This window comes from Eutrema salsugineum, unplaced genomic scaffold (genome assembly GCF_000478725.1).
Source record: "Eutrema salsugineum unplaced genomic scaffold, Eutsalg1_0 scaffold_1, whole genome shotgun sequence".
NCBI classification, from domain to species: Eukaryota; Viridiplantae; Streptophyta; class Magnoliopsida; order Brassicales; family Brassicaceae; genus Eutrema; species Eutrema salsugineum.
Genome location: NW_006256909.1, coordinates 15,217,858 through 15,239,458, shown reverse-complemented (window position 1 = coordinate 15,239,458; position 21,601 = coordinate 15,217,858). Strand labels below are relative to the sequence as shown.

The 21,601-nt window shown below is 37.8% G+C and overlaps 6 protein-coding genes across 6 annotated transcripts; 4 read left to right on the top strand and 2 right to left on the bottom strand.

Annotated features, from left to right (window-relative positions):
* Positions 1 to 9,248: 9,248 nt before the first annotated feature.
* On the top strand, positions 9,249 to 11,036 carry LOC18029927 (probable xyloglucan galactosyltransferase GT14). Its single transcript, XM_006414763.2, has one exon. It carries the CDS (start codon positions 9,338 to 9,340, stop codon positions 10,904 to 10,906), a length of 1,569 nt encoding a protein of 522 aa, XP_006414826.1. The 5' UTR covers positions 9,249 to 9,337; the 3' UTR covers positions 10,907 to 11,036.
* A 341-nt stretch (positions 11,037 to 11,377) lies between these two features.
* Positions 11,378 to 13,421, top strand: LOC18029926 (histidine protein methyltransferase 1 homolog). Its single transcript, XM_006414762.2, has 8 exons — positions 11,378 to 11,556; positions 11,658 to 11,720; positions 11,909 to 11,975; positions 12,059 to 12,159; positions 12,440 to 12,484; positions 12,573 to 12,851; positions 12,938 to 13,040; positions 13,143 to 13,421. The coding sequence occupies exons 1-8, from the start codon at positions 11,413 to 11,415 to the stop codon at positions 13,223 to 13,225; spliced, it is 885 nt and encodes a 294-aa protein (XP_006414825.1). The 5' UTR covers positions 11,378 to 11,412; the 3' UTR covers positions 13,226 to 13,421.
* A 171-nt stretch (positions 13,422 to 13,592) lies between these two features.
* Positions 13,593 to 14,246, bottom strand: LOC18029925 (protein RALF-like 32). Its single transcript, XM_006414761.2, has one exon. It carries the CDS (start codon positions 14,182 to 14,184, stop codon positions 13,831 to 13,833), a length of 354 nt encoding a protein of 117 aa, XP_006414824.1. The 5' UTR covers positions 14,185 to 14,246; the 3' UTR covers positions 13,593 to 13,830.
* A 1,359-nt stretch (positions 14,247 to 15,605) lies between these two features.
* LOC18029924 (protein RALF-like 32) lies at positions 15,606 to 16,192 on the bottom strand. The gene has a single exon (XM_006414760.2). It carries the CDS (start codon positions 16,166 to 16,168, stop codon positions 15,812 to 15,814), a length of 357 nt encoding a protein of 118 aa, XP_006414823.1. The 5' UTR covers positions 16,169 to 16,192; the 3' UTR covers positions 15,606 to 15,811.
* A 1,689-nt stretch (positions 16,193 to 17,881) lies between these two features.
* Positions 17,882 to 18,742, top strand: LOC112082060. Its single transcript, XM_024149153.1, has one exon. It carries the CDS (start codon positions 17,882 to 17,884, stop codon positions 18,740 to 18,742), a length of 861 nt encoding a protein of 286 aa, XP_024004921.1.
* Positions 18,743 to 19,280: 538 nt separating this feature from the next.
* LOC112082059 lies at positions 19,281 to 21,601 on the top strand. The gene is made up of 3 exons (XM_024149152.1): positions 19,281 to 19,568; positions 19,626 to 20,027; positions 20,660 to 21,601. The coding sequence occupies exons 1-3, from the start codon at positions 19,281 to 19,283 to the stop codon at positions 21,599 to 21,601; spliced, it is 1,632 nt and encodes a 543-aa protein (XP_024004920.1).

The window sequence follows — 21,601 nt, the reverse complement described above, 5'->3', positions numbered from 1 at the left end:
AAATAGTCTTTTCATATATTGTTGTTTGAAACCAAAAATATATATCTATATATTTGACATAACTAGTATAGAACAATTTTGTTTCAATAAATCATCATTCTAAAAAAAGTTGAAATTAAAGTGTGTATTAACGTGTAAAGTTCATATAATTTTCTCATATCACTTCCCAACCTAACACAATGTCCTATATGCATTTTTTTTTTCAAATCCTCCAACTTCATATCATTGTATTGATATTTCTTTTTTAAAAAGTTTACCTAATTTATAACCAATTATTGTACTTGAGTCATATAAATAATAATATACACACATTTTTTACAAACTTTTATGTCATATAATCGGCTGCTCATATTCGTCTATATAACTGCATGCGGTTCAGTTAGTAATAATTATTTGATATGAATGGTATGTAAGTTTTTCATGTTTTCACGCTATGAAAAAAAAATTGTGTAAAGTATATATCATTCATAGTAAAAGGCACATACCAATAAGACATGAAAACTAATAAATAATTCTTAATCTTTCCATCAGATACTTTAAATGAGAAAGTAGTTTAATATTGAGATTTCTGAACAATCATGTTTTTGCCATAGAATTCAACACGACACACGGATTCAAAGACGGTGATGATAGGACATTCAGTCACATCAGTTTAAATTTCAGTACTCTCTCACGTCAAATGTTCAAAAAGCGGCCGTGTATTACAACAACGGTAATCTGATCCGAATACTTTTGGATTACGATGGACTCAACGAAAAATGCTAAACTTAATGTTTACGCTGCGAACTTGAAATCTAGACCCATAAGGCCTTTGATCTTGCAACCAGTTTTGTTGTGTTGCAGTCGTGCAAGAAGACATGTATGTCGGATTTATGGCAGTAGCACAGGCTGATAAATCAAGTGCTCATGATGGGTTAACATCCAGTGGCAGCTATATATACTGAAACGCTCAAGGATTCCTTGTCCGCCTTCGAATACGGTGAAGTAAAGAGGTTACAATTCTTAGGTTATTGCTACCAGCGGAGCCAGAAATTTTATTCACTGAAGGCAAATGGGGATATATATAATATTATGAATGGGGACATTGATATTAAACTTTAAAAAATTATACTGATTTTCAATTTCATTGGGGGCAAATGATCCCACCTTACTTGATGTCGCTCCGCCACTTATTGCTCTAATGGTGGCTCTATCAACATTTTGAATTACAAAAGAATATATGAAACTGATGACAAGTTGACCTAGTGGTTAAATCATTTAGTTACCGAAAACGTAAAAAATTTGGAGGCCACGAGTACGATTCAAGTTGGGATGTCAGATCTTTAAATGAGAGTCCAGGTTTCACCATGACTGGTCCTTAAGAACTTTGTCATAAAATAAGAAAAACTAATGAAACTAATAAATAGTTTTTGAATTATCTTCTCATCCTATACTTTGAATGAAATATAGTTTAATGAAAAAATACTTAAGTGTTTTAATTTGATTGGATGAAAGATGATATCAATAATAATGATGTAAAAGTTTGATTACATTTTACAGCATTACTAACACCACCATCAAATCTCTTCAAGCAATCAAATTTTAACTATCCATGCCACATTTTTGAAAAATTGGCTTTTTCCAACCTCATCTTTCCGAAAATGTTAAATTTATGCCTAAACAATTTTTTTGGCCTAAACATATTTAATCGTTAAAAAAATTTGAATTTCAATCTTAATGTATGTTTTTTGTGCATAAATCTACTTCCGTCCAATGGATATTAAGTCGCCGTCAAGCACTGTCTACATGGATTCCACGTATAAGCCACGACTTTGTTTTGGGCTGCCGAAGTCTGTAAAAAATAATGACAAAACGACGTTGTTTTGTTTCTGGGCCTTATCAGATCACAAAAAATATTTCGGGGAAACTTGAAAGCAACCAACATTTTGATTATCGATTCTGCACCACATCGACATTTCGATAGTATCCTTCTCTGTTGCTCAGTCTCGTGCCGCTTGAATGTAATTCCTTCATGAAATACAGGGTAAGAAGACACTAATTAGAAACTCAGGAACACAGAAAAAAGGAAAACAAAAACCACTAACCAGAACTGCTCAAAGAAAACATCGACATCGAAGAATTGAGAGGTTGAAGAACTAGATTTTTCAAAACCATAAATCGAGACTCGGTGAAAGGAAAAGTCGAGAGCTTGAAGACAAAGATGAGAATAAAAAAAACTTAACTAAACGTCGTCATTTTGTTAAAAATATTTCCCCACGATTTAGGGAGGAAAACGACCTTGTTTTGTCTCTGATGATCTAATTCACAACCCATACGACATCGTAGCTTACGTGGAGTCCACATACACAATTTTGATGACAAATTAACAGCATTTCTCCAAAAGTAAGTTTATGCACAAAAAACATACATTAAAGCTGAAATTCAAATTGTTTAACGATTAAGTATGTTTACGTCAAAAAAATTGTTTAGGCATAAATTTAACATTTTCAGAAAGATTAGGTCGGAAAAAGCCAAATTTCCCCACATTTTCGTTGAAGTATTTTTAAGAAATTTTTTTTTATAATAAATAATATATAGTTGAGATATTTATAATTTTTTTTTCTCAATTAAATATTTCAGTATAATTTATTGTTTTTTTTCTGACATAGTATAATTTATTGTTTTCTTGTTAACTAATCACTTTACGAATAAACTAGGAGAGAACCCGCGCATATGCGCGGATCTTGTTTTAATTTATATTTTAAATAATACATTTTTAGAATTTGTATTGAATTTTATTTTTACCATCAATGTTATTTTTGTTTAAAATATTTATATTTTCCGATTTCTTCTAGATGATAAATTATTTATAATCTCTTCCACACCGGTTGTAGCAAATAATCCAATTTTTCTCCTACGGTAATAAGGGACTAAAGATCTACTATTTTAATTTATATATAAAAAAGTAATACCTCATAGAAAAATTTAACATTTTGAGTTTTTTTGGTTATATATATTTTATTGATTACATCTTTTTAAAAATTACTAAAAAACTTTGTATGACATTTTTATGTATCCACTTTTTTTTTTACTATTATTTTTAATAATTTTTTATCTCTTTAATTATTTATTGAATATTTTTGTGTGTTATAATTTTATTAGTTAGAGTTTTATATAAGATTATTTAAAACTTCTTAACTTATTCAGTCTGATAATTTTTTTCACTTTCATAAAAATTTAATTATACTTTTAGTTTGAAAATGTAGTTTAAATCACTTGGAAAGAAGAAATGGAATGATGTATTTCAAAAAGTCTTATATTATATAATATTTATAAGTTTTGATATATTTAAAATAAATTTGAATTTATTTATTTAAATACATTTGTTATACATATTAATATTTATTAATGTTCTTTAATGCTTTTTTTTTTAAATGTGATTAATTGTTTATTTCATTAAGATTTTAAATGGACAGGTGACGCTTTCTGCAGTGCTGATGTGGCAAACATCTGGAGAAAGTTGGCCAAGTTTTATATATAAGATGTAGTAAACAAACAATAATTAATCAATTCTCTTTTTTTTTCACTGATAAGTACGTTAAAAACAAAACACATGGTTCTGAAAAACAAAGGTGACGAAATACAAATTATCCATCACAACAAAAACATGAAACCGACTACACTAAAGTAGTAAGTATCTCCCATTGAACCAGATCCCAGGCTAGAGCACCAGTCACAACATATTGTTGATTGTGGATTTCAACTAAGAAGTCAATTCGGTAATTCAAAGTCGGAAGGTATTAATATTTTTGAGTTCGGAATACAACTGTCCGAGTTCAGATGTCTCTCGACGAACTGGAAAATACAATACTTTTTGAGCTCTTTTATTTCTCAGGGAAGTGTCCAGCTCCTTGAACAGTAACAAAGTCCCCTATTTATGGTACATTAATGACAATGTGCCTTAGGATTTCCGCCTTATAATCCCACCAAATTTTGTTATTGGGCTTTATCGTTAGTGGGCCGTCATATCAGGCCGAGCCCATTTCAGTATAAACCATCATAAACCGGATACAATTAGACCGATCTTGATCTATACCAAGCCTAACCGGGTTGCAGAGCATACCACCAACACATACGATTGATATGAGTCTTCTTTCCTTACACTCTTAGTGATAAGTGAAGCATATATATTGGTTTTTGGCTCCTCAATGTAAAACGTCCATTCTTTCAGCTAATCTATTCTTTTTCTAATTCCTTTGTTTTAATGTATTTATATAAATATGATAATGATTTGATAAGGATTGTACCAATTTAATATTAGTTTTTTTCCTTGCAAAACTAAACTATAAATCTGTTTTATTCAGTTCAAAACCTAATCACTATCAGATATGCCAATAAACCAGATAAACTAGTATTTAAATATGATGATTGTTGGGGATAATTCGATCTTTCCTACGTGGACGAATCACGTGCTAGCACATGGTATCTATGATTTTTTTACAGGTACTCCCTCCCTCCCCCTTTCACCGGGCCAAATTAAAACCTGTATTGGGCCTCCAGCCCAATACAGCCTAAACTTATAGCATCGGGTCTCTAATCCAATTAGATTTGGGAGATCTGTCACGATAGACCACTTATTCCCGGGTTCCTTGTTTCTGACAAGACAGACCACGTTGTCAGAAACAAGGAACTCGGGAACTGAGTTGTCAGGAGAATGAGAGGTCACATTCTCTATGTCATAAACCTAAGCTCAGTCGGTGATCCAGAAAGGTTGGAATATAAAAGAAGAGTGGTCCACACAGGTACCCGGAGAGCAAAGTCATTCATCTCCGGCAGCCCGGTCCCAGTATCGAGGGATCCAAGACAGGTATTAGTAGCCCATTTGAGCGGGAATACTGTTCAAATTTCTCTCCAATCGACAATAAGAATATGACTTAGTTTGATTTGATTGCTCATACTCTTACAAACCCGTGAAAATAGCATTTAATGCGTTTTCCTTGCGTGTGTTAGGTGAAACTGACTTTTTGCAGAAGCCAGGAGAAAAAGTAAAGGTTCGGCAAAGAGCTATACAGCGTTTGAGCCGCCAACCCGACTCATACACTGAGAACGAAAGGGACGCACCAAGAGATTGTCTCATTGCAGGCAGAATATGCCAATGAAAGTTGGTGAGACCATAAGAGGCATGACGCCATCACAAGATTTGAGTTCAGTCGAGTCGGGTCATAGGCCGATCTACCCGATCCACAATCCATGGGCCAACTCGGTATACTAACTCGAGTCAGGTATCCCTATAAATATATTACCCATCTTAATATATTTTCTACACACTTTTAGCCATCTAAAGTCTCACGATATCTCTCTAGATAGTTGTGGTTCTTAAGCTCAGGCACTCTACATAGTTCTGATCATCTTTCCGTTCATTTCATTTCATTTCTCTTCTTTCACGGTTCCTAAACTGCGCAGCTCCTTCACTCTTAGACTTTTTTTTTCTCTTTTTTTCCACCGCAAAAATCCCATTTTCACTCTCAAGCCCGAGTAGATCCTGCTTTTCTCAAGGGCTCTCGGTCCACCTTCCTTTTTAAAGTTTTCTGACTTCTTTCCGCTTTCCGAATAGCTATATTGTAGCCTTTGTCGAGCCGTTTTCTGACTTGAGCATCAGAGTGCTTTCGAAAAACACACCCTATCGTGTTTTCCAGACCCTGACGTCTTCTCTGTTTTGCAGGAAACTTGCCCATAGAGGAGGACTGAAAATCTCCTAAACAATGATGATATGACAGAGATTTTTACTTATCTTGCAAAATCAAGTTTTAAATAGTTTGCAATAGAGTTGTCCTCCAGTAAGTTTGTAAAAATCTTCTATTTTTAATCCCTTAAAATAGTTTTTTGTTTGTGTTTTGTTTAAAAATATACAATTATAAAACTTTATTTCTAAGCAAAAATGTCATTAATTGAAAAATACTAAATTAAAAACAGAATACTAATGAGCATCTTGAATCTTGGAAGCCAACAAAATTGCTTTATTTTCAGTATATGATTAACTTTATTCAAATAATAAATTTTAATTGTCAAATCGTTTTAGGTACGTATACCATCGATAAAAAAATTTAATTTTAAAATAATTAAAATTGTTATATTTTTAAAAAATTATTATAACTTTATTTTCTGTATATAATTAAACCTACTTAAATAATAAATTGTAATCATATATATTATAAGCAAAGTAAAATTTTGAGTTAAAGCTTTCTCATTCATTCTTAGGGTGGCTAATTACCTTTTATCCCTCCTTATATTTTTAAAAATTAAATTTAATAAAAAAATTATTAAAAATCATAAATTAATTAAAAATTATTAAAAATCGTAAACTAAATAAAATATTAAAAATCGTAAATTAATAAAAAAATTGTTAAAAATCGAAATTTAATCAAAAAACATTTAAATTTAATAAAAAATATTAAAAATCAAAATTTAATCAAAAAATATTTAAAATAGAAAATAACGAAAATTTAAAAATTAGATTTAATCAAAAAACATTTAAAATCATATCATATATAATATATGCGAAGTAAATTTTTCGCTATAAGGTCTCTCATTCAATCTAGGTAATTAATTCTCCTTTATTCGTTAATAATTTTTTTTTTAAATATCCTTAATTAATTAATTTATTTTTGTAGTTTGTATAACAATTTTGCTGCCACTTTTAGTTATTTTGATAATATTAAAATAATTTCAATCGGATTATCTGTTGAGCAAGATTATCTAGAAAAAAATATACATGTGATGTGGGAAATCTTAGCTTAAGTTGAGAGCTATATATAAATATATTACTTTTTTAAATGTATCTTAAGCTCAATTGTGGTTTGGTTTCTACATTGGTCGGCTTTTTGTTGTATTTTTTACCATCTTTATTTTTTTATAAATCAATTTTTTGATTTTTTCTATTGTTTTTTCCGTTTTTCAGTACCAGTAGTAGTGTTCCTCGATTATATATTGTTGTTTTGTGTTGTCAGTTATTCTTCCTTACTTAACGTGATTAAAACCATGTCAACATATCATAAATCATCTTCATTGTCTAATGAACAGGTTTTAAGTCTTTTTTTTTGTTTGCTTTAAGTATGGCTTTCTGAATTCTGTTTATTTTTGGAATAATGTAAGAGAGGTCAAATACACTAGCAGGGCGCAGAGGAAAAAATCGAAAAAGAAAACAGAAAAAGGAAAAAAGGGAAAAACGAAATAGAAAAAGAAGAGAAAAATATAAATTGAAACATATAGAAGAACATAGAGTTAACGAAAACGTAAAAAAATGAGAAAAAAATGAACAAAAAGTCCTAGACCATGAACGATAAGATCAAGATGGGTAACACAAAATAGTGAAGAAGAAAAATGATAAGGAGATGAAGAACTCAAAGTTGAAGAAGAAAACTGAAAGAAAAAGAAGAACAAAAATGGTAGATGAAGAAAATAAAGTATAAGAAGATGAAAATCCGATGATGAGAAAGAAAATAAAAAAGAAGAAAGTAAAGATGCGAAAAAGACAAACAAAAATTAGAAAGAAAAAATGTTTGGATAGGACAAAAATGATCAAGAAGAAGTAAAAAGCAGAAGATAAAAACGGCTAATAAAACCAAAAGAAGAATAGTAGAAGATGTTGAAGAATAAGAATTTAGAGTACTACAAAGACAATAAATAAAACAAAGAAGAAGGGGCAGACAAATAAACCAAAAAAAATCACCAGAAAAAACGAAAGAAAAAAACCCGAAAGGAAAAAAATCAAGAAAGTCAAAGAAGATGAATAAAATACATAAGAAGAAATAGTCAAAAAAAATGAAAGATAAGAAGGATAAAACAAAGAATAGAAAAGCTAAAAAATAAAGAAAAAAGAGAAGAATAAGAAAATAATGATAATATGAACAAAAAATAATACAGTGAACAAGTAAGATAAATAATCGGATAGGTCGATGACGATGAACAAAAAAAATTAAATGACCAATTGGAGAAGAAAAAAGATAATAAGAAGAAGAAGTCATAAAAGAAAACCAGTAGATAATAGAGGAAGTGAAAGAAAAAATAATAAAATGGAAGAAAACTAGAAGATGAAGAAGACAAAGTTGAAAAAGGTAAATATGATGAAAAAACGAAGACAAATCAGATGAATAAGAAGTAAAAAAAATGAAGACAATAAAGAAGAACAATTTGAAAATAAATAACGATAAAAAATAACTCAAAAATATAAGGAAAAAACTAAAAAAAGGAAAATATAAACCATGAGAGGAGTAAAGACAGATAAGACAAATATCTTTAAAATATGATGAAGAATTTGGAGAGAGGAAGAATAACTGGAAGAAGAGGAATAAGAATCTATTGAAGGAGCAAAAAAATAAATTAGAAGGCAAAGTAGAAGAAGAAGAAGATAGGGAAGAGAAAAAATTGGATGAAAACCTTAAAAGATGAGGAATTGGATAAAGTAGAAGAATATGAAGATGAGGTAAAAACCGAAAAACACCAGAAGAATAGGAAGTCGGTGATAACGAAGAAGACGATGACAATGAAAAAGGAAAAGAAAAAAAGAAGAAGAAATAGAATAATAAAACATTGAAGAAGAAGAAAAAAAGAAATAAAACCTGGAAGAGAAGAAAATCAAAAGATGTATGAGAGGGAAAAGGAAAAGATGTGGAGAAGAAGAAGAAGACGTGAAATAGAAAAACCAGCAGAAGAAAAAGTAAAAAAAAGACATAGAAAATAAAGAAGAAAAAAAAAACAAGAAAACAAAAAAAAGAAAGAAAGAAAAAATGATATAGAAAAAAAATTAAAAGATAAAAAGAGAAAAAGATGAATAATTTATATAATCTTATTTTAATTTTTGTTTATTGATTTCATACACTTATTAGTATTGATTTTAAAGTTTTTAATGTTAGACAATGATTACTTTCATAGGTTAGCTTTATTTTAATTTTGTATGTATCAAATTCTTGATCTAATTATTTTTGATTTATGACATAAAATTTTAATTATTTTAGGTTTCAATGAAATTTTTTGGTCCGCACAAATCGCGGGCTAAACACCTAATACAAAAATAATCAAAACCATTAATTAGTCGAGTACTATTTTTAGGTGGAGGGAGAAGAAAAGTAAAAGAGGGGGCTTTGTTGACCGACCCACATGTGAAACTGAAACTGTCTCTATTTTAATTTTGCCGACAACGAAACGGTCACTTTGCTTCACTCGACACATCCATATGTCACTCTTAACTCTCTAACTTGAATCCCCCAAAATTTATGCTGACCCACACTTCCTTTAACCTCTCAACAAATTTTCTAGATTATCTTTCTTTTTCTTTTTCCAAATTTAATTCTCGGATTTGATGAAACCCAAGAATTATTCTCCGATGGAGAAACCCATCTCCGTCGTCACGGGGAAATTCCGCAGCAGCAGCAACAACAACCATAACAATGTCTGGTTCGTTATTCCTCTCTTCTTCCTCCTCTGTTTCGTTCTCCTCTGTTTCGACTACTCCGCTCTCTCCGGCACCAACACCGACACAGACGAATCCGCTTTCTCCATTTCCGACGCTACCCAGAAATCGATTCCCCGTGAAATCACGAAAGAACCCAACTTTACTCGATTACTCGAAGACACACTTCCCGATTCTTGCTCCGGCCGGTACATCTATCTCCACGATCTTCCCTCTAGATTCAATCGCGATTTGCTTGAGAATTGTAGTTTGATTACAAGGGGAACCGAGAAAAACATATGCCCTTATCTCGAAAACTATGGATTCGGTCCCGAGATTGACAACTCCGAGAACGTACTCTTGGGTCAGTCCTGGTTCACGACGAATCAGTTCATGCTCGAAGTGATTTTCCACAACAAGATGATGAAATACAGCTGCTTGACCGATAATTCGTCTCTAGCGTCTGCGATTTTCGTGCCCTTTTACGCAGGTCTTGACATGAGCAGGTATCTATGGGGATTCAACATCTCGGTACGAGACTCCTCGTCTCACGAGCTGATGGATTGGCTCGTGAAACAGAAAGAGTGGGGTCGAATGTCAGGTAGAGACCATTTCTTGGTCGCAGGAAGGATTGCTTGGGATTTCAGGAGACAAACTGATAACGAATCAGATTGGGGAAGCAAGCTCAGGTTCTTACCTGAATCGAGAAACATGTCGATGATGTCTATTGAATCGAGTTCTTGGAACAACGATTACGCTATCCCTTATCCCACCTGTTTCCATCCTGCATCTTTGGACGAACTTTCTGAGTGGCAAGAACGTATGAGGTCTCGGAAACGTGAGTATCTGTTCGCGTTCGCGGGTGCTCCTAGGCCTGAATATAAAGACTCGGTTCGAGGGAAGATCATAGATGAGTGTTTGGAATCAGATGGTCAATGTTACTTGCTAGACTGTAACTATGGGAAAGTGAACTGTGATAACCCTGTCAATGTGATGAAAGTTTTCAGGAACTCGGTGTTTTGTCTTCAGCCACCGGGAGATTCTTACACAAGAAGATCGATTTTTGATTCGATATTGGCAGGCTGCATCCCTGTGTTCTTCCATCCGGGGACAGCTTATGCGCAATACAAGTGGCATTTGCCTAAGAACCACAAGAGTTACTCGGTTTATTTACCGGTTAAGGATGTGAAGGAGTGGGATATCAAAATCAAAGAGAGGTTGATTGAGATTCCGGAGGAGAAAGTGGTGAGGTTGAGAGAAGAGGTGATAAGGTTGATACCGAAAGTGGTTTACGCTAATCCGAGTTATGGATCGGAAGGGAATGAAGATGCGTTTGAGCTGGCTTTGAAGGGAATGTTGGAGAAGATTGAGGAAGTGAGAGAGATGATGAGACAAGGGAAAGATGGTAGTGAAGGGTTTGATGATAGAGATGATTATAAGTATACATTTTCTCCGTATGAAGCTCAAGTCTTGGCATAGAGATGGAATATATGCCAATGTGGGTTTTTTTAGTTTGTTTAGGTAGAAGCAATTTGTTTGCTTTATAGTAAAAAAAGAAAAACAAATAAAAGAGGCTATATTGATGCAAAAGAGACATAAAAAGATGACATTTGAGTAGTGTTGTTCAACAATTTTGGTTAAGTTCACTGATACTGAAGCCTCTAATTTGGTACATTGGACTTGGTTTGAGTGCAGTATGGCGATGGTTAAACAGAACCGAACAAAAATGATCGATCCAAAAACCGAATATATGTGATTGGATTCTCTTATTCTAATTCGGAAAACCAATTTTGTATCTGAATCGAAAAAAAAAAAATGGATAGAATATGTTTTTAGAGTAATGACAAAAAGCCAAATCGAACCGAAATCTAAACCAAACCGGTAAATCGAGTTATACCAACCGGTTCGATGGGTTTTCTATTTGCTTCATCTGTTGTGCTCTGGCCTCGTAAGGCGTTTAAGTGTTTGCCGCCGAAGCTTTATCGATGGCGACGAATCCGACGTTTCAGCTTTTCTCTTCTTCGAACGATAAATCTTCTCAAGGTTCTGGTTTAGGTTTAGGGTTCTTCGATTCACCAGAGCCAGCTCTTCCTCCACCGCCTCCTCCCGTTGAAGTATTATCCTCCGAGGTATCATCGTCGCTTTCACTTTCTCTGCAACTTCATCTCCTTCTTCCTATGTTTTACTGTAATTTCTCCTTATTTTAATCTCTGGGGCTTCGTCGCAGTAGGCTTCTTCCTCCGTCGATTTCGCGGTGGATAAAATGCCTATTGGCGATGTCACTCTTTTGAAGGTGATGTTTCTGATTACTTTCCTAGAACTATCGTATAATCCTTTAATCAATAATAAGGGAGAATCACAACGAGTGTAATCACAAAAAAAAAAAATCTCAGCTTGTACTTGAATTAGCTCAAAGCTTGTCCAGTAGAGATTATGATTTTCATGGAAGTGAGTTTACTAAGTTTCTGCTTTGGTTTTTAGGGACGTGTGAACACTAAAGAGGTCTTTGGATTGCCTAATTCGGATTTGGTTCCTGGAGTATATGAAGGTAAGTGATATTCTTGTTTTGGTTTATGTGATGTTGCATCCCTGGGTCATTTATTTTTGTCACTCGAATTTGATTTGATTTAGGCGGGCTTAAGCTTTGGGAAGGATCAATAGATCTTGTTAAAGCTCTTGAGAAAGAAACAAAAACCGGGAACATTTCGTTTTCCGGGAAGCGGGTTCTCGAGGTAAGCTCATTCCTGCATTATAGGTTGCTTCTTGATCTTTGTGAGAAGAAAAGGGTTATGTATATGCTCTATATAGATTTCTATCAGAATGATATCCATGTAATGTGTTGTGTTGTTGAGATTCTTTATTTCAAACAAGTACTGCAACCTCCAACTTTAGTCTGAGCTTTCACCGTGCATTACACAACTGTATTTGTTATCTGAGTTATGATCTATGGAACAGGCTGTATCACATTTTCATGTTATTTCTAATCATAAGTCATTGAATCTATGGTTTCAGCTTGGATGCGGTCATGCACTTCCAGGAATCTATGCATGTCTCAAGGTAAGTTGATGCTTTCAAGCTCTCTACTCTGTGGCCAAAACCATGAGTTCTTAGATCTTTTCTACATTCTTTGATCTTTTGTTTCCAGGGTGCAGATGCTATTCATTTCCAGGACTTCAATGCTGAGGTCCTTCGATGTCTCACCATTCCGAATCTGAATGCTAATCTATCCGAGAAGTCTCCATCTGTCTCATTAGGCGATACAGAAGTACGCTTCTTTTCCGGTGAGTGGAGTGAAGTTCATCAGCTTCTTCCACTAGTTAATGATGGAGAGGCTGATAAGAAGGGTGGTTATGACATCATTCTAATGGCTGAGACAATATATTCCATCTCCGCTCAGAAAAGCCTCTATGCACTGATTAAAAAGGTACGTGGACACTCTCGTTTTCTCCTGCATATAGCAGAATCAGTCTTAATGATTTATCGGAGGTTTGAATCGTGATTATTTTGCAGTGCTTGGCGTGTCCTGATGGGGCAGTTTATATGGCTGCAAAGAAGTACTATTTCGGGGTTGGTGGAGGGACAAGACAGTTCTTGTCGATGATAGACAAAGACGGTAAAAAATGGTCTATTCGATGTTATGTAAAAAAGCAAGGGCTGCGTTCTTGATCTTCTTGTATTTGGGACTAAGACTGCTTCGATTTTAACTTCATCGCAGGTGTTCTTGCTTCAACGTTGGTGTCTGAAGTCACAGATGGTTCCTCCAATGTTAGAGAGGTGTGGAAGCTTTCGTACAAGTAAGTCAAAAGTTCTAACGGGACTTAATGTCGCTCCTTTGTGGAATCGAGTTTAGTGTTTTTTGTTTCTCAAACGCAAAATCTCATTCATGTTTTAGCTTATATATTCTGTTGAGATGGACTTGTCATCGCTTACTTTTGTACTTCGATACAATCTCTGACTAAAGAAAAAGGCTTATGTTCTGCCTTTGATTCTCACCTGACCAAAATACAAAACTCTGTTTACTTGGTAACATGATCTGATAGTGATGACTCGAGATGATTGTGTTTTGGTCACTCCAATGGAATTTGAGATTAGAGGCGTAGCAGTTGGTGTCGAATGGGTCAAAAAGTTTTTAAAAAAAACAAGAAAAAAAAAACCGACTTAAAAATTAAAAAGGTTCAGTGTTTTCAGAAATTCATTATGGACCCCAACTCTTTTTTGGTCCAACAAAGGAAACCCCAAACTCTTTTTTGGTCTAACAAAGGAAAATCCAAATCCAAATTCTGTGTGTTACAACAAAGAATCAAAAGAGAACGATTCAAATTCACCAACCAACAAACAATAAAAAGAACATATGGTTATACAGCTAACACAACTTAGAATGATGATATGATGATGGTGAATGGTCAAGAATCACTCCTGCAACGGTAAATCTTAGGGCAGCCTCTACTGTAAGGATTAGACGCCTTAGGAAGACATTTGTTGGTGTAAGGCTCGCCGCGGTTACCACCGTCGCAAGCAGGTTGATTCCTCCTCAAAGTTCCATATGAAAGCTTATGTACCTGCTCTTCCATCAATCTCTGGCTTGACCATGACTCCATTACCACCGTCATTTCATCCTTCTCCACTACCTTACTGCACCCTCCCACCGAACCATTACAAAGAGACGACGATGATGATGATGAGGATGTCTCGGAGATGACGTGTCCGACAAGGTTAAAGAAGATGATGCTGATGGTGAAGAAGATCTTAGTCTCCATTTGTTAGTCTATTATTGAAGAGAGAAGAGAGTGGGAAAAAAAAAAGAAGAAGAAGAGAGTGCATTGTGAAGGCGAATCTTTGGTTATATGAGTAATAAATAAGCATGGAATGCCACATTGGGGACTATTTCATCGTAGAAAGTATTTCTAATTGTAAAGATAAGAAAACTTAGTGGGAGTAGCACTCTAGAGGGACCGCACTTCACCTAACACACTGCTTTTAGTTAATTGAGTACATATGTATATTTATGTCGGATCAGTGTATCTTTATGCCTATGTTAATGTACAACTTATACATCTCGTTTTCTTGTATACTATAATGTTTTTTTTTTTTTTGGTAAAAAGTTTAAACCTGGATTCTTATTGGAACACTATTATCTACCATCACGTACAAAGTAATGTAATTAGGAAGAGTTTTGTGAGAGAGGATGCTTTCTATTTAATGAGAAACATTATGCATTAGCTTATCCCCGGATTAACCGGACTTGACCTAGGTGCTGGATTTAAAGCATAATGTTTATATCTCGCATGGAGTATTCTGATCCCTTTCTTTCTGCCAGAAAACCTACTTTTTATATTAAGCGAAGTAAAGCTTCCATTTTAATTCAAGTTCTTTTTTTGTAAAAAAAAAATATTTTGAAAGAAAACTCAATTCAAGTTCTTGACGAAACATTGTATTTTCAAATGGTGACACTGCGGAATCGTACAAAAATGAATAAAATACGCATAAATAACCTTTTTAATCATATTGAAAATTTGCAAAATAAATAAAATTCTATATTTTGGTCAAGTAATGGAATTATTGTAACAAATACAATTGGCTGAAATGTTTGATTAGTAATATGTAATGCGGAATTTCAAAATTTTGGAATCTTTTCGCTGATCTAGAGAAATTTGGGTTTGTGAACAAATATATCATTAAATCTTTTTTTTGATAAAAATCATTAAATCTTTGGCGCTATTTACTTGAAGGATTCACTAGTTTAGTTGCTTATGGTTTTGTGTGTAATATCTGAAGAGTTAATTAAAGCCCTAAAGGTATAATCCATTAGTTCAATTGGTGAATTTTTAGTGTAATATTTACAGAGGTTTGAAGTTATAACTTTCTCGTTTGTGTTTTTATCAGCAACATGCATATACGGATTGGAATATGGATAATAACGCAACAAAGATAGCAGCACATACTATGAAATTTACAAATCCTAAGCTTTTCTCGTTCTAAAGACAAAAAAATAATATACATACAGTGTATATATAGAGGAACCAAGGGCCAGTCATATGATATCACGATTCTTTAGGCATGTGACCACCTTTAAGCTAATTAAGGTCCACGATTCCATGGTTTACCAAAAAGAACCAATGAAATTTATTTTTCTACTGGTACGAGAGTTGTTAATCTAAAATCAGACCAAGTGATCAAATTACTAAAATAACTCGATGATCATCCACATATATTTTTCTCTCTTAGATATCAATATTTCGCAAGAGGAGTTACAACTTCTAAGCACATAGTGAAATAAGCAACAAATGTTCCATGTAATGGAAGTATACATACTTACCAAATTTATTACTTATATCATTCATATTTATTGATTTCAAATTATTATATCTCCGGAGAGTTCTCTCTTCAACCCCTGCATCTGTAGTACTTGGGATGGCCAACGTGGTACCTGTTCGACGGAGGAGGCATGACTCTTCCTCCACCACCACCAGCTGGCGGCGTATCATGTTTGAGAGCTCCATAGGTGAGATACCTCACTTTACTTGTCAACATCATCCTCTCACCACTCGATGATGTTACCATATCTTTAGTTTCTACATCATCATGTTTTAGGATCATTTTGTTCACCTCTTCATCTCTCGAACCATCTTCTTCATCGCTCTCGTAACGTTCTTTGACCCAAGTGTTCTTCACGTGATGCTTTCCGGGTGCACGTTTTTCGTCGTTTTCGGTAAATCCTTGAGAGAATGTGTAGTACTCCATGCTTGATGTGGTTTATACTTTGAATTATATATTTATTGATTTGGGATACATCCTTTATTTTATAGTGGAAGATATTCGTTTTTAACTTGTGATGCGTTATCGAATATTTTTTTTTCTTCTTTTCAAAAAGGGTATTCGAGCGAAAAACAATAAAGCGGTCATTCGTTTAAGAAAATAAGTAGTATCGTACGTAAAAAGTGTTATGAAGTAATTGAACTTACCACCCAGATATTTGTTGGGGTCGGTTTCATCCCAACCGGTTAAAACCATATCAAGAATAAATTAATCATCGGGAGAGCCGATTTGGCAAGGGCCGAACCCCCACATAGGAGGAGTAGGCCGAGCTGTATCCAATATTACAGATGGGTCGAGCTGTGAGGAGGCGATGGGCGAGCCGCGCATGAGAGAAGATGGGTCGAGCCATACACAAGTGAAGATGGGCCAAGCTGTGCAAGAAGGACAATGCACCGAGCCGCTACCTTTCGCAATTGGGCCGAGCCGATCCTTCCGAGATGGGCCGAACCGAAGTCTTGAAGGAAAAAAGCCCATAAAAACCCTAGGAAATGCCTTGAGGCGGTGGCCGCACGAAGCGATAAAGAAATGTTCCTAAAATCTCTCCCGAGATTCTCGGCTAGGCGGTTAAGGAGTTAATATAAATAGGAGATTTACACGATTCATTATGTAACTTTGACAACTCGAGAGCAATAAGACCTAAAACACTTTCCAGCAAACAAAACCTTTTTTGATCTTACTGTTCTTGCGATTACCCTATAAATTTCGGATCCCTTAGTTTTTTCTTACAAATTTTTTGTTGTGCGAGTTTTGGCTCACACAATTTGGCACCGACTGTGGGGAACTCGAAACTTTCTTACTCTAAAATCGACAAGACTTTAAGATCCCAAGAACATGGCGAGCAATACCCCCGACGATAACAACAACAACAACAACAACAACGCGGAGAAGGACGCCCCAGCATCGGGCACAACGATGGCGACAGCTGAAACCCAAGCGGAGATGCGAAACATGATGGCTGTATTGATGAAGAAAATTGACGAGCAGGACAAAAGGAACGAGGCGACGGAAAGGTTCGACGCAATGACGGCCGAACGACGACACCCGACTTGGAGAGCCGGAATCTCTGACCCGATGGATGGAATCCGGAAACGCTTCGATTTCTCAATGCCTGCAGAAGCCTCGGGGAGCGGCGCAAGAAACCCCTTGGCTCCACCAATGTTTCGTCCCCTCGGCGAACAGACTCCCTCGGCAACCCGAGTCAACATGACCGAGCCGTCTCCACTCCGTCAAAACTCAAGGCGACGAGCCGACGAAGAGGAGAATGACGCGATCGACGTGAACGCCCAACAGAACGATGGAACCACGAACTCGCAACAAAACGGCTCGGCTCGGCGAATAAGCCAAGAAGAGCTCGGCTTGGCACTAAACGGCGTCCGGACTAATGAAGTCACCGATCTAGCTCGCGGCGACAACCCGACTGAAGAATAAGAAAACCTCCAATGGATCGAGCAGGCGGAGCGCGAAGACGAGCCGAGGAGAGAAGAGCGGGAGCGACTTCCCCAATCAAAAGGAATGACTCACGCACAGACCTTCGAAATCAAGGAACTGCGAGCCTCAATGGCTCGGACAGTAGCCGAGATACGCGCCATGAAGTCTTAAGTGCATAACGCAACGAGTGCTGCGCCCGAGATCGATCGAATGCTCGAAAAAACCCATAGAACACCATTCACGGCGAGAATCACGGAGGCTAGGATTCCCGAGCCCGGGAAGGTGAGAATCTCATTCTACGAAGGAACGACCGATCCGAAAGCACACATCACAGCGTTTCGGATAGCAATGGGACGAGCTTTCACAAAGAACGCTGCCAAACTGACCGAGCGGGAAGTAGATGCCGGATATTGCTTACTCTTCGTGGAACATCTCAAGGGAGCCATGCTCGAGTGGTTTTCGAGACAGGAGCGCAATTTAATCGGCAGTTTCCAACAACTCTCCGCTTTGTTCCTTAAACAATACTCAATGTTTATGGATAGAAGAACTTATGATGCCAACCTGTGGACGCTATCCCAAGGACCGAATGAACCGCTTCGGGATTATATGGCAAGGTTCAAGGCGGTCGTATCCAAAGTAGAAGGAATAAGCGACAAGGCTGCACTCCAAGCTCTGAAGTGGTCTTTGTGGTACAAATCCGAATTCCGACGGGAAATGGCACTCAACACGCCACAAACAATTCAAGATGCCTTGCATCGGTCGTCAGACTTCGTCATAAACGAAGAGGAGATGAATAATCTGGACAAACAGTACGAAGCAACGAAAGCAGCGATCCGAAGCTCAATTTTGACGCGCCCCTCGAAGAAAGGCAATCCATCAAACAACACGGCAACACAGAGCTCGGACGAACCTAGAAGCGGAGGTGCCCATAACTACCAAGTAGGCGCTGGACGCGGAAGAGGAGAGCCGCACTACAACACTTGGGTAAGAAAGCCCACCAACTACGACGAAAGGCGTTCTGCGAGTATCACCAGACCTACGGGAATTCAACGGCACAATGCCGAACTCTAGGAGCAAAACTCACAGCTAAGATGGCAGCAGGAGAGCTCCAGAATGCGGTTAATCTCAAAGACCTCGTCCCTAATGAACCAAAAGAGGGAACCAAGCCGAGCAGCGCGACAGAACCCGCAAATTCTCCCCGACGGGGCGATAACACCAAGCGCGACAGGAGTGGCGAACCTGAAGAGCGACCCGAGCCGAGACAAAGGATCAACATGACCATGGGCGGATCTCAATATTACCAAGACACGGTGTCCTCCATCAAGGCTTATCAGCGCCGAGCCGAAGCGAAGGAAAATTGGACAGAACCGATATTCAGAATACAGTGATCTCCTTCGCCGAGGAGGAAACGACAGGAATCGATAGACCGCACAACGATCCACTGGTGATCGAATTGACGATCAGGGACCACGATGTAGCGATGGTGCTCATCGATACTGGGAGCTCGGTAGATGTCATTTTCAGGGAGACACTCAGAAGGATGGGAATCGAACTTTCCGAAGTGACAGCGATCCCCAAACCTCTGACCGGATTTTAAGGAGAAACAACGATGACTATGGGCACAATTAGGCTCCCAGTGGTAGCTGGCGGAGTTACTAGGATCGTCAAGTTCTGTGTCACCGATCACCCGGCAATCTACAATGTGATTATGGGAACTCCATGGATCAACGCAATGAGGGCGGTCCCTTCGACCTATCATCTCTGCCTCAAATTCCCGACTCTAGCAGGCATCAAAACAATCTGGGGAAACCAGAAGGAGTCGCGAATGTGTTGTTTGGCGGAACACAAGTTGAGGAACCCTGTCACCGACACACGAGCAGACGTCGATCGCAAAAAAGTGAAGACAGACCGAGAGCCTGCGAACGAGCTCTCAAAACTCTTGTAGCAATTACAGATCGCGGAGAGCCGCAAAAAGCGCGCCGAGCCGATATGTGATGCGGTGGACTCGGTGTGCATAGACGAAGCGTGTCCAGAACGACGCGTCGATATCGGATCTAAGCTAGAAGAGCCTCTGAGAAGCGAGCTTCTCTCCCTCCTCAAGGAAAATATCAACTCTTTTGCCTGGACGGCGGAGGATATGCCAGGCATAAGCATCGACGTGACCTGTCACAAACTGAATGTAGACCCAACCTTCAAACCAATCAAGCAAAAAAGAAGGAAGCTCGGACCCGAACGAGCTAAAGCAGTTAACGACGAAGTGGAGAGATTACTCAAAGTAGGATCAATCGCCGAGGACAAATACCCGGACTGGCTCGCGAACCCGGTGGTTGTGAAGAAGAAAAGCGGCAAGTGGCGGGTCTGTGTAGACTTCACTGACCTTAACAAGGCGTGCCCAAAAGACAGTTTCCCACTACCACACATCGACCGGCTCGTCGAAACCACTGCGGGAAATAGGCTGTTAACATTTATGGACGCATTCTTCGGTTACAACCAAATCCTGATGCATCCTGATGATCGGGAAAAAACGGCATTCATAACTGATCGCAGGATATACTGCTACAAAAGTCATGCCGTTCGGGCTCAAGATCGCAGGCAACTTATCAACGGCTCGTCAATAAAATGTTCGCGGATCAGCTCGGAAAAGCAATGGAGGTATACATCGACGATATGTTAGTCAAATCACTCGAGGAGAAAGACCATATCGCGCACCTATGAGAATGCTTCGAGCAGTTGAACAAACACAACATGAAACTAAACCCGGCGAAGTGCAGATTCGCGGTCACCTCGGGAGAGTTTCTTGGCTATCTGGTAACTCACCGAGGCATTTAAGCGAATCCCAAGCAGATCAAAGCATTGATTGAGATGCCCTCTCCAAGGACGAAACGAGAAGTTCAAAGGCTTACAGGAAGGGTCGCTGCGCTAAACAGGTTCATTTCCCGTTCTACCGACAAGTGCCTGCCTTTCTACGACACCCTTCGGTGAAATAAGAAATTCGAGTGGGACGAGCGATGCGAAGCAGCTTTCCAGAAATTGAAGAGTTATCTGGCAAGCCCGCCGATCTTGGCGAAACCAGTTGTAGGAGAGCCCCTCTTCCTCTACATCGCCGTATCTGCTACAGCTGTGAGCAGGGTGCTGATAAGAGAAGAGCGATCCGAGCAAAAACCCATTTTCTATGTCAGCCAGACACTGACCAACGCCGAGACCCGTTACCCCCAGATCGAGAAAGTCGCCCTAGCCGTCATAGTATCGGCTCGCAAGCTGCGTCCGTATTTTCAATCACATTCGATTATTGTGCTCGCTACACTTCCGCTACGCTCGATCCTGCACAGCCCGAGCCAATCCGGGCGGCTCGCCAAATTGACCATAGATTTGAGCGAGTACGACATCGAGTATCGGAACATGTCGTTTGCAAAATCACAGGTGCTCGCAGATTTTCTCATCGAACTTCCTGCCAAGGCGACATACGAGTCAACCCCAGACGAAGTATGGATTCTTCACGTCGACGGCTCGTCATCTAAACACGGCTCGGGAATGAAAATCCATCTCACCTCTCCCACCGGAGAAATATTGGAGCAGTCTTTTCGCCTGAACTTCCATGCCTCGAACAACGAAGCAGAATACGAAGCGCTGATCGCCGGCATACGACTAGTGCAGGGAATCGGAGTTCGAAAGATAAGAACCTTTTGCGATTCACAGCTCGTATCATGTCAATTCAACGGGGAGTACGAGGCAAAGGACGGACGAATGGGAGCTTACCTCAAAGTGGTCCGAGAGTTTGTGCAAAAATTCGACGAGTTCGAGCTCACACGAATACACCGAGATGAAAACACCTCGGCTGACGCCTTGGCAGCACTTGCTTCGACTTCAGACCCGGATCTCCGATGGACAATTCCAGTCGAATTCATCGAACGTCCTAGCACGAAGAGGTAG